This window comes from Chionomys nivalis, chromosome X, assembly GCF_950005125.1.
Source record: "Chionomys nivalis chromosome X, mChiNiv1.1, whole genome shotgun sequence".
Lineage (NCBI taxonomy): Eukaryota > Metazoa > Chordata > Mammalia > Rodentia > Cricetidae > Chionomys > Chionomys nivalis.
Genome location: NC_080112.1, coordinates 96851329 through 96867504, shown reverse-complemented (window position 1 = coordinate 96867504; position 16176 = coordinate 96851329). Strand labels below are relative to the sequence as shown.

The 16176-nt window shown below is 35.7% G+C and overlaps 1 protein-coding gene across 1 annotated transcript in view; it reads left to right on the top strand.

Moving 5' to 3' along the window:
• Il1rapl2 (interleukin 1 receptor accessory protein like 2) overlaps window positions 1–16176 on the top strand; it is a gene marked incomplete at its 5' end in the record, with an annotated part of 592881 nt that overhangs the window by 289466 nt on the left and 287239 nt on the right. The window contains one exon of the mRNA XM_057760716.1: window positions 5137–5211. Coding sequence (XP_057616699.1) covers window positions 5137–5211 — 75 coding nt within the window. The remainder of the gene's footprint in view (window positions 1–5136; window positions 5212–16176) is intronic.

The window sequence follows — 16176 nt, the reverse complement described above, 5'->3', positions numbered from 1 at the left end:
GGGGAGCCACTGAGTCTGGTTTGAGTATTTGAAACCCCAAAGCCCACCTCCAATGGCACACATCCTCCAATAAGGCCACATCTACTCCAACAATGCAACACCTCCTAATCACTAGCAAATAGTGCCATCCCCTACTGACCAAGTATTCAAATATGTGAGTCTATGTGTGCCACTCCTATTCAAACAACCACATGATCACTTTGATAACTATGCTAAAGGATAACTTTGGTAATTATAAACTTGGGGGGGGGGATTTCAGCCAGAGTGCAGTTTTAGAAATTAATGTAGTATACTAATATGGTAGATGAGGAAAAAAATCTTTGATATGTGCAGCTGATAAGTTAGAGGATAAGTAAAAATTCAACACCATTTTAAAGACTATATTGTCATCACCATAATTTATGTTCCTCAGTGATCAGTTTAGACTTTATCCTCCAGTAAATGTAGGAGATACTGTTAGGTGTGAACAGCTAAATGTTGCAATAAAAATAGAAATTTTGGTATGTGATTTGAAGTGCTGTTTTAAGTAGTCATTTCTGTATGTGGGTTCATGTGTTGGGGTACTTACTAGGCTTTGTGGGGCTGGTCCAGTTGGTTGACCCTAACATACTTATTCCAAAATGGCATCATTCGCAGAAATTAATGACTACATTTAACTCCCTTTCACTTGATCTTTTTGGAAATTTAATTAAGTAGACAAATGAAAAGCCGAAGAGGGCGATAAAAAATGTAATACTAGTCTATAGTATAAAGGCAATGTAATCAACCGATTCATCCATTTCAATAAATAATGCTATTCATATATCCATTACGTTCATGGCATTGTCAAATCATTTCCGTTACACTGACTGATCTGGCGGTGCATGATGGAAGCTACTGGACTCAATAGAAACGGGTTCATTTGAGCATACGCCTCAAGAATGTTAGTGTTGAACACATAAAATCTCACTTAAGGAAGACGCAGACAGTGACTTTAGTAGCTTCGGTAGCACATTAAGCCCAGTGTGTTGGTATGCTCTGTGGAGCAATTATATTTAAGGATAATTAAACAAAGCAGAGAAGCAGCCACAGATGGAAGGGCAGCGGAGGGAAATCAGTCTGAAACATGTGTATCAAACGGAATCCCTTGTTTCCATTCTTCCAATCACAGGGTAACATTTAGTTATACCCAAATTACTCCCTCTCATGTCTAGGATTGGTTTTCTGATAAAATTGTAAACGTCTACTCTGTTGTTCAGGATTATTGATTTCAACAGATCTTATTTTCCCAAGCCATAATTGTGAGTTTGAGATGAAATTTTTAAAAGAGCGTCGTGGGGCCGACAAATGAGCTGTCCTGCCCATGGTAGCATGTATTCTAGCTAATCTTATTGCTATCATTACATGGGGGTGCCATAAGGTTTGGCTTTGAGCTGGTGGTCAAGATCTAGATGAATGGCTCAGTTGCTAGTTTATCATGAAACATACTCAGGACTTTCTGGTAATTCCAAGGCCTACGCATGGTTCTGGCATGAAATGAAGGTCCACATTTAAATATCCTACGGTGAATTGTTGGACAGAAGATGCAATTTTATTTTCTCCCTCTCTTGAGTTTTGGGGTTAAAGGTGTATATGTGTGAGAAGTTCTCAAGCGATCATTGTTCAGCTGACTCATTGCCTGTCATGAAACCACTGGATTGGCCTAGGGATCACAGTTCAATTAGCTGATGTGCCTTTCTTGCTAGGATTGGTTGATGGCCGAAGATGATGTTAAATTCCCTATAATATCCATTTCTCTTCAATCTCCTGATAGGTATGCACCCTAAAGATGTAGAGTAGAGCTGATTGCTTTTTATGTATAAAAGTTTAGGTTTGTGATTCCTTTAAGATTCCTTATAAGATTACCTTTCAAGATAAGTAATAAAGTGATTGGTCCTTTCTTTGTAGTTGCAAAAATGCAGCCTGCCAGTAAAAGAATACCGTGCTTGCCTACACTGTTAATCTATAACGAGTTGCTAGGGTATGAATGTACGTGAGTTCTTGGAATAATTTGTTTTTTACCTGTAATATGTAAAATGTTTAATCATGTAAAAATATGGAAAACAGGTTTTTTAATTGTACTCATTGTAATCATTCACTTGAAAATAGAATGTAACCACATTGTAATTTTTATATTGCCCTAAAGATTTTGCTGGAATATATAATCTGTAAGGAAAAGAATAAAGATAGTGTTAGAAGGAGTTAGAAGGAAAAACATCAAGAATACAGATAGAGTTAGAAGAAAAACATCAAGAATGAGGGAAGGAAATTACCAGGAAAATAAAACATAAAGAGAAGGTAAAAGAAGAATAAAGAAAAGATTGGAAGGAAAGCATCAAGAGAGTGTATATCTTTTCCCTTACCCCCGAGATAAAACGTTTTAATATGCTCATGCATGGATTACCTTTGAGCCCTGCACTGCTGAAGGCTAATTCCCTAGGCAGTGAAAATTCATGGCCTCTTTTTCATCAAATTGTGTTATATATATAAAATTTGTGTATAGTGCTAAATATATACCTGCTCAATCTGCATAATGTTACATGAATTTTTGTGTAGGCTACCATTCTGCATTGCCCTTGTCTCCCACTATTCCTTAGCTAACCAGTTCCTCACCTCAGTGGAATTCACTGTTGCAAGTTGTATATACTGTACATATATATATATATATATATATATATATATGAATGACAGAATATTCCATATTTATCTAAATTTTATGCATTTAAAACTTTTGCAGTTATATATTCAGTAGTACCATGCTATATACAGTATTTATGACCTTGCTTCTTTGCAATGTGTTGTAGAGATATGTTTATATCAGATTTACAAATGTATCTCTTTATTTTAATCTACTGTATCTCATTCTTTCAATCTAATGTATTATAATAAATGATATAAATATATAAAATTACCACAGTTTTATTTAACCAAAGTTTTATCAATGGAAATTTAAGTTGTTTCAAATATTTTGTTGTTACTGACAGTAGTGAACTATGGCAGACAATCTGAGCATTGGATTTTGAATTCAGATGTTTAAGCTTTTATTTCTTATATTCTAAATAACAATTAAAGGTCATATTATTAAAATCAACTAAAATTATAATACATTATAATTATTTATTATACATTATAAAGAGTGTATATTAGATATTTAGGTCTGTATACATTATTTACAAGTCTGCTTGAATTAAAATTGTTAAATTCTGTAAGAATATTTTGTTGGCTACCAATAAAGATTTGTTGAAAAATGAAGACAATTCATTTAGCATTTTTTTCTATCACGGGCAGTTAAGGAAGATGGAGCTTATGTTATATAAATATCTTTTCTACATATATTTATGATGTATTTTTGGTTATCAAGAAGTATTTTGAGATTCTCATCATGATCGTTTATTTCTATAGCTGTACGTATCCTGTAATCAACACTTAACACTGAGATAGTGCCCCTGTAATCAACGCTCAATGCTGAGATAGACCCTTTTCACATCAGCAGAGATTTCCCTAATGGTTAATTAATTATGACTTAATTATTATCTTTTGTAACCTACGCCATACCTAAGCCTCTTGTGTATTAAAAGGACTTATAAAACATTTTAAAGAGGCAAGATCAAGTTATATAGTTTAAGCAAGATATTAAAACAGTAGTAATTTAAATGAATTCAATATATGAATAATAGGATAAGACTGTCTGACAACAGCATATATGACATTTTCCTCTGCTGTTTTCTTCTGATTATCCTTAAGATTTGTTTCTTTTTTTTTCCGTTTTTCCAGACTCATGGTCTTACTCATTGCTTTACCCTGCCTCACCTTTAGTACCATCTTCTCACTCACTTTTGTTACACTCCAGCACATCCCACATGCCAAGTTCACCATCATTAGATTCAGTTGACATTTGAGTAATTGTTTTACTCCAAGAATCACTAATGACATTATAGCCTACCATATCATGCCCCAATCCATTGGTATATTTCTTAAAACCCTTCAGGATTGAGTCCCTCCCTATGTAGTGTCATTTCCAATTTGTACTGTTCGTTCCATGAACAATTGGTTCTTCACATCACCCATTCAATTCCTTCTCATCAGGTGGTTCCTTTGTACATACATCATTCTTGATAAGTCTCATCACTAAGGTCCTCTATTTTATCCTTTAAGTTTCACATTGACATCAAAGTCCCTACTTAAAAATTCCTTCAACCTTTTCAGCCAGCATTGACCTCTCTTTTCTCCTCCACATCATATTCATATATGTATATATATGATATACACACACATACTGCTTGAGTACTACAACGTTTCATTATATTATACTATGATTTATTCTCTTTTTATTTTGTTATGGAGTCTAGTGTTCATAGTCCGAGATTATAAATAGAGAGCAAAGAAGAATATTTTAATTCCTTGTCTATTAAGACAAAACTTGGTAGACAACAGAGGCTGACTTTTGTTTGTTTGTTTGTTGGTTGGTTGGTTGGTTGGTTAGTTGGTTGGTTGGTTGGTTGGTTGGTTGGTTGGTTGGTTGGTTGGTTGGTTGGTTTTTCTAGACAGAGTTTCTCTGTAGCTTTATTGCCTGTCCTGGAACTTGTAGACCAGGTTGGCCTTGAACTCACAGAGATCCAAAGAGGCTGACTTTTTAAAACCAGTCCCTAAAGAGCTATCAGTCTTGCTTGCGTTACTGAAGATTAGGGCAAAAGTGGGGATGACTTGGACTCTTACAAAGTTTGTGCTACAGGAAATCTACTGCAATTCGTTTTGACTATTTAGTGCTACAAAGCAAATATGTGAATTTCAATGTTTCTGTGATTTTATTTTTTCAGTCTATATTTCTTGACACATACAAGCTTATGAATATACATCCAAAATAAGCAGTCCATTTGTTTGAATGCGTTGGAATATATAGCTGTGCGGATATCCTATTTTGAGTGAATCAATGGAGCTCTAAATTTACTGGGAAATGGATATTGTATGGCTAGAGTAACAGCCCAAGTACGAACACTATCTAATAAATGTTTACACACCATCAAGTCTATAAACATTAAATATCATACACGATGGAATCATCTTTACCCTATAATTTATCTCAATTTTTCCATTACTTTCTTTCATTTTCTCTTTTAGCTTTGCTCACAGACAAGCCTCCCAAGCCATTGTTCCCCATGGAAAATCAGCCAAGTGTGATAGATGTCCAGCTGGGTAAGTCTCCTTCTGGGAATAATAATAGATCCTAAACTTGTTCTCTGTTAACAGATGGGGAAAATTGCATGAACCAGGAAAGGTTTATTGCCACTGTTATTACATGCAAATCAATTTGTGTTCTGCTCATTTATAACCCTGGCATTCAGTACAATAGCAGTTTAAGGAAATGAGTTTGTATTGCATGGAGGAATGGTAATACTAATTTGTTACACTGGGTATTAAGTGTGCTATACGACAGAGCTTTTTAACTCCGTGATTGATAGATTCATGGTTGTCTTGCATTGGTGATTGGTACAGAAAACTTTCCATACATGTGTCAGTCAAAAAATTTTATTTGGAGACCATTAACTTCTGGAGACTAAGCACTTCATAAAAGACAGGGCTTGGTGCAGCCTTTAAAATGATTTGATAATATTATTTCCAACAACACAATCCAGTGTTATTTAAAACCCATTTTAAGGACAAGATCCTGAATATTTATGAATCATATGATGTCGGGAAAAGTAACAAATTGATTTATGAGTACTACTATCTTTTCACAGTCTCAAACAAGAGCATAAAACATCGAGCTTGTGTGCTTGTGTGTGTGTGTTCCCTTCCTTCAATCCACATGATTTGAAAGAACAATAAGAATATAGTTCAGAGGCAGGCCTACTTTGTTTTTTTTTTCCAAAATGTGACCTTTAATCTAAAATATGTTACTTAACATTTGTGAGCTTTTGTCTATCTTCAGTTTGACCTTAGTAATCTGGTTTTTCAATTAATAACAGAGTGGAATAGCTAAGTGAATTTTTGAAACTATATGATCTTTTGTAATTTGTGACCATGGTGGTGCCTACAAATTATACAGCCACGGAGAATTAATTAAACACAATATTTCTACTTGCTTGTGAAATTATTAACTCTTGTTTTGATTTTACCAACCAAACTTGGATTGGTAGAATTTTATTCTAATTTAAAAAGAGGAGAGAGAAAGTTATGTTCCTAAGGTCTTCTCTGCTATTCTAAAATGTAGCTTTTAAATTCTGCCTAACAACGTGAGTACTCATGTTAAGTCTGTTTAAACCAAAAGATGAAATATAATAAAGATATTGGACTTTGGGGTAGTAGATGATTTGTAAATGTTGCTGAAATATAAGACTATTGTTTTTCCAACTTTCCTATATTATTTTTGAAATCATTATATTTTGTTAAAGGAAATGAAAAACTATAGATATACTGAAATTTTTTCTACCCAATTAGTTTAACTTACACTACTAAGATGAAAATATGTCAGAGGTGTGCTCTGGTTTTCCAGGGGTTGCATAAAGACATTTATGATCTTTTATTATTATTTTATATTGAGACATCTAGTGGACAGATTTTTTAAAAAGAAAACTTATATACTAAGCGGAGAAAACAAAATTTTCAGAAATATCCCAAATAAAACTGGAATGAATTTTGTTTATGATGACAGTGGGAAGACCCTTTGTTCTTTTCTGCCATTGTGTACACTTCCATAGAAAAGTTGTAAGTTTCTCTCAATCTAGCTCAAAACAAGGAAACGGGCCTTTTTAAGGGATAAATCCTACTCAGTTTCACAAACTATAGCCATGTATGGGTTGTTTGCAACATCTACAATATATTTGCTTTGTATGAACAAATATTCCAACACATAACAACACATCCCAACAATATCACCACCTTGTAAAATTATTATAATTATCTAATTTATATTTATAGTTTATATCTAAGGTATCATGTCAAACTATTTAGTCTGAACATACCTTTTTTGACAGTATGGAGAAGTACCCATTTTTCATCTCAAAAGGATGTTTCTACAAGATGTTGAAGTAACCATATCATTTAGCAAAAGTAAAACAAAATTGGTCACTAGATCTTCTGCATTTAAACAAGTACAGTGTTAGGTAATTTGTAGTGGTTTTATTTATTTGACACCATTTCTTCAAATGAGAAATCATTTTGTAAGTTCTTTGTATTCCTCAGTAGTAAAGAAATTGTTATGAGCATTGTAAATATCAAGTTCTGAGCCTTAATGAGATATCTGTAGTCAGAATGATAAACACTTTTAAAAAACCTCATTATAGGAAAAAAGAATTAGAAAAAGACAATAGTTTATTGGATGTCTCAGTTTATGTCTGAGGAAATTTAAAAAATTAATATAACATGGTAGTATTGGAGGGATACTTTGGTGTATATTGGAATACATGTTCACACAAAACAGGGTGGATTTCAAAACTCAATAACAAAAATTGATAATTTAGTAATAATAAAACATCTAGAAATCATTTTCACCAGATTTCAAAATTTAACCAGTGTATTTTTTAAGCTTCAGATATCCTCAAACTAGATCAAAATGTTTATAAGTTTCCAAGGAATACAATAGCCAAATCCAAATAAATACCTAAGCATCTTCTTAAATGAGGGTCTGATAAATGTAATCTCTTAAAATTCAAGGCAAAAATATGGTAAAAACATACGTATTTCTACTACTCCTACAATATGATTGTGGGTTTTGTTACTCTTCAAACTCTTGGTTGGTCTCAAGGGTAGGCTTAACTAATAGAGTAGGACATAAATATTGTTTTAAGATTCTAGGAGCTAGGTTGAAAGACTTACAACTTCTCTCCCAGTCTTTTGATCAGCTGTAAAACCACCATGCTACATGAAGCTACATGAAACTAACTCAAGTCACATGGGCATAACATCAATCATGTGGAGAGAGAAAGTTCAGTTAATACCAAGGTATCAGACATGTAAATGAAGAAACCTTCTTGGAAATGAATCATCCAGTCCAGCTGTTCTAGCATCTGTTTTGTTGTCAGAGACTAACTGTTCTTAGACTCTGACACAAAAGTCATCAAGAAACTCAAATCATTGACAGTGGTCACTAAAATAGAGATACTTTGTTAGGCAATGGGTATATTGTTATTAAAAAGAATAAAATTTAGGTTATCTAGATCATTTTTAATTCCATTTCCCCTCTGGAAGAACACTCATATTCTCATTATGCATAAAGAAAATTTTATCGGAAATATTGAGCATGAATTTCCAGGTAGCTTTAGAAAATGTGGTGTAAGGAATTTGAGGGTTACAATCTGTTTTCAGTTCTAGCTGTCCCTAAAGGTAGTCCAACAACATTTTTCAGTAAAAATAAATACTTTAGGACATAGATTTGGCATCAGTACAGATATTTTGTTGTGTCTCTAGAGGAAAATAAAAATCTCAACTTCTTTCTGTTATAGTGTAATCCATTAGTCATCCACAAGGTTCTAGAAATTTACATACATTTTTGCTGACAAAGCGATGACAGTTCTGTTGTTGCTAAATTGTGTTCACATTATAATTCTGAGAGAAGATTAATCTTAACTGAATAACCATACACTGTGAGATTATAAACACATTCTTAACAAAGTAGTCAGAAAACTACTGCTCCCACATAACAAGCTTATGCAGCTGAAGCTGCCTGGAATAATGCACAAAATATAAAAAGAAAAATAATATATGCTAAGAATGGGCAAATCCAATTCTTTCCTCTTTTCTCTTTATTTTTTTTCTCTGAAGGTAAATTCAGCTTTTTATTTAAGAAACAAACCTTTGCTATACCAGTGTTAATAAATTTCTCAACAGATGAAAAGGAAAGCACTTAATATTTTCCCAATAACTATTAATATTGCATTGCAATTTATATTACTATTTTTAATACAAAATATTAACAAAAGATACAGAATTGGATGAAATGAGCTTTCTAGGATGAAGAGGTACTCAGTTTAGTTGGTGTTTTAGTTAGGATTTCTATTGCTATAAAGAAACATCATGACCATGGCAGGTCTTACAGAGGAAAATATTTAATTGAGGTAGTTCACAGTTTCAGAGGTTCAGCCCATTATCATCACGGTGGGTATCATGGTGGTATGCAGGCAGATATGGTGCTGGCTACGTCTTGATCAGAAGACAACAAGAAGTGGGCTGAACCACTGAGCATGGATTGGGCATGTACGAGACCTTAAAGCTCACCACCACAGTGACATATTCCTCTAACAAGGTCATACATACTCCAACAGAGCCACACCTCCTAATAGTGTCACTCTCTATGAGCTTAAAAGGGCAATTACAATCAAACTATCATAGTACAGAAGGCAGATGGATAAGAAGAATTCCGAGGTGATGTGAGAACACCTAAAACTGAAATGACAAATAGGAGAGTGGCTGTCCTGTGGCAGAATCTAATACATTAAAGGTGTTTGCCCAACACCTTTACATAGATCGCTAATCTCAACTCAAACACTAGATTAATTAGAAAAAATTAAAAGTTGTCAAAGGTAAAATCTTTTAAGTCCACTATTTACATCAATACAGCAATATTAAAAATAGACTGCTAGTGACTGATAGGTGGCTCAATGGGTAAGGTGTTTGCCACAAAATGAGTAAAACTTGAACTCTGATCCCTAGCATACACATAAATATCATGTGTGATAGCACCTACCTGTAACCTTAGTGTTAGTTTGGGAAATCCGGACCATATACAGTCATATACTTTGAAGTTCATTGGCCTGTCATTCTAACCCAGCCTGCAAAACCTAGGTTCAGTGAAAGACACTGTCTTAAAAAGTCATAAGGAGAGTGATAAAAAAAGATTCCTGAAGCTGACCTTTGGCTACTACATACACATACATGGATAACTGAGTTCACTCACACTAAGTACATCTGCATGCACACATGCACAGACACACAATATCCCAGAGGGCAAAATCTATCTATTACACATTTGAGTCAGTTTAGCTTATCAAAATTATTAAAATTATTCAGCTCTTTCTAAAGTTTGCAGAGAATAAGCAAACCAAGGGAGATCAACTAATTATTCTAAAATCATGAAGAGAGAATTATTGATATGAAAAGGGATACATGATTATTTCATTAAATGTTGTCATAATTTGGTATTTGTATGATGTGTATATGATGAAAATAAAAATATTTATTATGATGATGGTGATGATGATGATAATGATTACTGCAATGCTGAGGATGAAGGTTGAGGCTTACATATGCTAGACAATTTTTTTAACCATGGAGCTATATCTCCACCCCTATGTATTTGAGATAGAGTCTCACTATCTAAATCAAGGTGGCCCTGAAATCTAAATAGTCCAAAATGGTCCTGAAAGAAGGATCTTCCTACGTCGGCCTCCTGGGTGCTTGAATTATAAGCATGAACTTCTTTTTTTCTTTCTTTCTTTCTTTCTTTCTTTCTTTCTTTCTTTATTAAAGATTTCTGCCTTCTCCCCGCCACCGCCTCCCATTTCCCTCCCCCTCCCCCGATCAAGTCCCCCTCCCTCGTCATCCCTAAGAGTAATCCGGGTTCCGTGCCCTGTGGGAAGTCCAAGGACCACCCAACTCCATCCAGGTCTAGTAAGGTGAGCATCCAAACTGCCTAGGCTCCCACAAAGCCAGTACGTGCAGTAGGATCAAAAACCCATTGCCATTGTTGTTGAGTTCTCAGTAGTCCTCATTGTCCATTATGTTCAGCAAGTCCGGTTTTATCCCATGCTTTTTCAGACCCAGTCCAGCTGGCCTTGGTGGGTTCCCGATAGAACATCCCCATTGTCTCAGTGTGTGGGTGCACCCCTCGCGGTCCTGAGTTCCTTGCTAGTGCTCTCTCTCCTTCTGCTCCTGATTTGGACCTTGAAATTTCAGTCCGGTGCTCCAATGTGGGTCTCTGTCTCTGTCTCCTTTCATCGCCTGATGAAGTTTAATATTCAGGAGGATGCCTATATGTTTTTCCTTGGGTTCACCTTCTTATTTAGCTTCTCTAGGATCACATATTATAGGCTCAATGTCCTTTATTTATGGCTAGAAACCAAATATGAGCGAGTACATCCCCTGTTCCTCTTTTTGGGTCTGGCTCACCTCACTCAGGATAGTGTTTTCTATTTCCGTCCATTTGCCTGCAAAATTCAGGAAGTCATTGTTTTTTACTGCTGAGTAGTACTCTAATATGTATATATTCCATACTTTCTTCATCCATTCTTCCATTGAAGGGCATCTAGGTTGTTTCCAGGTTCTGGCTATTACAAACAATGCTGCTATGAACATAGTTGAGCATATACTTTTGTTGTATGATAGGGCATTTCTTGGGTATATTCCCAAGAGTGGTATTGCTGGGTCCAGGGGTTAGGTTGATCCCAAAATACCTGAGAAACCGCCACACTGTTTTCCAAAGTGGTTGCATAAGTTTGCATTCCCACCAGCAATGGATGAGTGTAACCCTTTCTCCACAACCTCTCCAGCAAAGGCTATCCTTGGTGTTTATTTTAGCCATTCTGACAGGTGTAAGATAGTATCTTAAAGTTGTCTTGATTTGCATTTCCCTAATCGCTAAGGAAGTTGAGCATGACCTTAAATGTCTTTTGGCCATTCGAACTTCTTCTGTTGAGAATTCTCTGTTCAGCTCAGTGCCCCATTTTTTAATTGGGTTGATCAGCCCTTTACGGTCTAGTTTCTTGAGTTCTTTATATATTTTGGAGATCAGACCTTTGTCAGTTGTGGGGTTGGTGAAGATCTTCTCCCAGTCAGTGGGTTGCCTTTTTGTCTTAGTGACAGTGTCCTTTGCTTTACAGAAGCTTCTCAGTCTCAGGAGGTCCCATTTATTCAGTGATGCCCTTAATGTCTGTGCTGCTGGGGTTATACTTAGGAAGTGTTCTCCAGTGCCCATGTGTTGTAGAGTACTTCCCACTTTCTCTTCTATCCGGTTCAGTGTGTTTGGACTGATATTGAGGTCTTTAATCCATTTGGACTTGAGTTTTGAGCATGGTGATAGATATGGATCTATTTTCATTCTTCTACAGATTGACATCCAGTTATGCCAGCACCATTTGTTGAAGATGCTCTCTTTTTTCCATTGTATACTTTTAGTTCCTTTATCAAAAATCAGGTGTTCATAGGTTTGTGGGTTAAAGCTAGGGTCTTCTATTCGATTCCATTGGTCGACTTCTCTGTTTCTATGCCAATACCAAGCTGTTTTCAATACTGTGGCTCTGTAATAGAGTTCGAAGTCAGGGATGGTAATGCCTCCAGACAATCCTTTATTGTATAAGATTGTTTTGGCTATTCTGGGTTTTTTGTTTTTCCATATAAAGTTGATTATTGTCTTTTCCAGATCTGTGAAGAATTTTGATGGGATTTTGATGGGGATTGCGTTGAATCTATAGATTGCTTTTGGTAGAATTGCCATTTTCACTATGTTGATCCTTCCAATCCCAAGAACAAGGGAGATCCTTCCATTTTCTGGTGTCCTCATCGATTTCTTTCTTCAAAGACTCAAAGTTCTTGTCAAATAGATCTTTCACTTCCTTGGTCAGAGTTACGCCAAGATATTTTATGCTATTTGTGGCTATCGTGAAAGGTGATGTTTCTCTGATTTCCCTCTCTGCTTCCTTATCCTTTGTGTATAGGAAGGCAACTGATTTTTTGGAGTTGATCTTGTATCCTGCCACATTACTAAAGGTGTTTATCAGCTGTAGGAGTTCTTTGGTAGAGTTTTTGGGGTCACTTATGTATAGTATCATATCATCTGCAAATAACGAAAGCTTAACTTCTTCCTTTCCAATACGAATCCCCTTGCCTTGATCCCCTTATGTTGTCTTATCGCTATTGCTAGAACTTCAAGCACTATATTGAAGAGGTATGGAGAGAGTGGACATCCTTGTCATGTTCCTGATTTTAGTGGGATGGCTTTGAGTTTTTCTCCGTTTAATTTAATGTTGGCTGTCGGCTTGCTGTAAATAGCTTTTATTATATTTAGGTATGATCCTTTTATCCCTAATCCCTCCAAGACTTTATAATAAAGGGGTGTTGAATTTTGTCAAATGCTTTTTCAGCATCTAATAAAATGATCATATGGTTTTTTTCTTTCAGTTTATTTATATGGTGGATTACATTGATAGATTTGCGTATGCTGAACCAGCTCTACATCTCTGGGATGAAGCCTACTTGATCATAATGGATAATTTTTCTGATGTGTTCTTGGATTCGGTTTGCCAGTATTTTATTGAGAATTTTTGCATCGATGTTCATGAGTGAGATAGGCCTGTAATTCTCTTTCTTGGTTGGGTCTTTGTGCGGTTTTGGTGTCAGGGTAACTGTAGCTTCATAAAAGGAATTTGGCAATGACTCTTCTGTTTCTATATTGTGAAATACATTAAGAAATATAGGTATTAGCTCTTCTTGGAAATTCTGGCAGAATTCTGCATTGAAAGCATCTGGTCCTGGGGCTTTTTTTGGAAGGGAGATTTTTGATAACCGTTTCTAATTCTTCGCGACTAACTGGTCTATTTAGATCGTTCACCTGTTCTTGGTTTAGCTTTGGTATATGGTACTTATGCAAAAAAATGTCCATTTCTTTTGCATTTTCCAGTTTTGTGGCATACAGGCTTTTGTAGTAAGATCTAATGATTCTCTGAGTTTGCTCTGTGTCTGTGGTTATGTCCCCCTTTTCATTTCTGATCTTATTTATTTGCGTGTTCTCTCTCTGTCGTTTAATTAGTTTGGATAGGGGTTTGTCAATCTTGTTGATTTTCTCCAAGAACCCACTTTTTGTTTCACTGATTCTTTGGACTGTTTTCTGTGTTTCTATTTTGTTGATTTCCACCCTCAGTTTGATTATTTCCAGTCTTCTACTCCTCCTGGGTGCTTCTGCTTTTTTTTTTTTCTAGAGTTTTCAGGTATGCTGTTATGTCCCCAATGTATGCTTTCTCCATTTCTTTAAGTGGGCACTTAGTGCTATGAACTTTCCTCTGAGCACTGCTTTCATCATGTCCCATAGGTTTGAGTATGTTGTCTCTTTATTTTCATTAAATTCAAGGAAGACTTTAATTTCTTTCTTAATTTCTTCCTTGACCCAGGTGACCCAGTAGTTGACTGTTCAGTTTCCATGAGTTTGTAGGCTTTCTGGGGGTAGCATTGTTGTTGCCTTCTAACTTTAATCCATGGTGATCTGATAAGACACAGGTGGACACTGATATTTTTTTGTATCTGTGGAGGTTTACTTTGTTTCTGAGTATGTGGTCAATTTTTGAGAAGGTTCCATGAGCTGCAGAGAAGAAGGTATATTCTTTCCTATTTGGGTGGAGTGTTCTATAGATGTCGGTTAAGTCAATTTACTTCATTACCTCCAACAATTCTCTTAATTCTCTATTAGGTTTCTGTCTGATTGACCTGTCCATTGGTGAGAGAGGTGTGTTGAAGTCTCCAACTACTAGTGTGTGTGGTTTGATTTCTGCCTTGAGTTTTAGTAATATTTCTTTTACATAAGTGGGTGCTTTTATATTAGGGGCATAGATATTCAGGATTGAGACTTCAACCTGATGAATTGTTCCTGTTAGGAGTATAAAGTGTCCATCTCGATCTCTTCTGATTGATTTCAGTTTGAAGTCCATTTTGTTAGAAATTAGTATGGCCACACCTGCTTTTTTCTTAGGACCATTTGTTTGAAAAACCTTTTCCCAACCCTTTACTCTGAGTAGATGCCTGTCTTTGTGGTTGAGATGTGTTTCTTGCAAACAGCAGAATGTTGGATCCTGTTTTCGTATCCAATCTTTTAGTCTGTGCCTTTTTATAGGTGAACTGAGACCATTAATATTAAGTGATATTAATGACCAGTGGTTGTTTACTCTGGTTATTCCTATTGTTTTTTGTAGTAGAGTTTGTGTGTCTCCCTTCTTTGAGTCGTGCTGGTGAAGGGTCGCTAGATGCCTGAGTTATTGTATGCAGTGTTGGCTATGTTGGATTCCTTGTGTTGTGATTTTCCTTCTATTACTTTCTGTAGGGCTGGATTTGTGGCTACGTATTGTTTAAATTTGTTCTTATCCTGGAATGTCTTGTTTTCTCCATTGATAGTGAATGATAGCTTGGCTGGGTATAGTAGTTTGGGTTTGCATCCTTGGTCTCTTAGTTTCTGCAGTACCTCTATCCAGGACCTTCTGGCTTTCATGGTTTCCATAGAGAAGTCAGGTGTAAGTCTGATCAGTTTACCTTTATAAGTAACTTGCCCTTTTTCCTTTGCAGCTCTTAATATTCTTTCTTTAATCTGTATATTTTGTGTTTCGATTATAATATGGCGAGGGGATGTTTTTCTTTTTTGATCCAGTCTGTTTGGTGTTCTGTATGCTTCTTGGATATTCAAAGGAATATCTTTCTTTATTTTGGGAAAGTTTTCTTCTATAATTTTGTTAAAAATATTTTCTGGACCTTTGAGTTGTGACTCTTCTCCTTCTTGTAACCCTATTATTCTTAGGTTTGGTCTTTTTATTGTGTCTCATATTTCCTGAATGTTTTGTGATGAAAATTTCTTGGCTTTGCTGTTTTCTTTGATCAGTGCATTTATTTTCTCTATGTTGTCTTCAAAATCTGAGTTTCTTTCTTCTATCTCTTGTATTCTACTGATTATGCTTGTTTCTGTAGCCTCTGCTCGTTGACCTAGATTTTCCATATCTAGCTGGTCCTCATTTTGTGTTTTCTTCCTTGCTTCGATTTCCATTTTCAATTCTTGAACTGTTTCTATTACCTGTTTGATTCTTTTTTCTTGGTTTCCCAGGGTATCATTTACGTATTTACTATTTCATCAAACTTTTTGTTATACTTCTCATCCATTTCTATAAGCGTGTTTTTTACATGTTGTTTAAGGGACTCTATTGCTTTCATAAAGTCAATTTTTTCCACTTATTCTGTGTTAGGGTGTTCAAGTCCTTCTGTTGTAAGATCATTGGGTTCTGGTGTTTTCATGTTGTTTTTCAGATTGTTGGGTGAGTTCTTGCCTTGGCACCTGCCCATCTCCTCCTATCAATGCTATCCAATGGGTCTTTTAAGTCAGGAACAGGTTTCCCTGCTGGCTAAGGGCCCCGTTTACAAAGTGCCCTCGCTCCATTTCCTGGCTCCCACCGTGGGCCAAGATCTCTCTCGCCACTC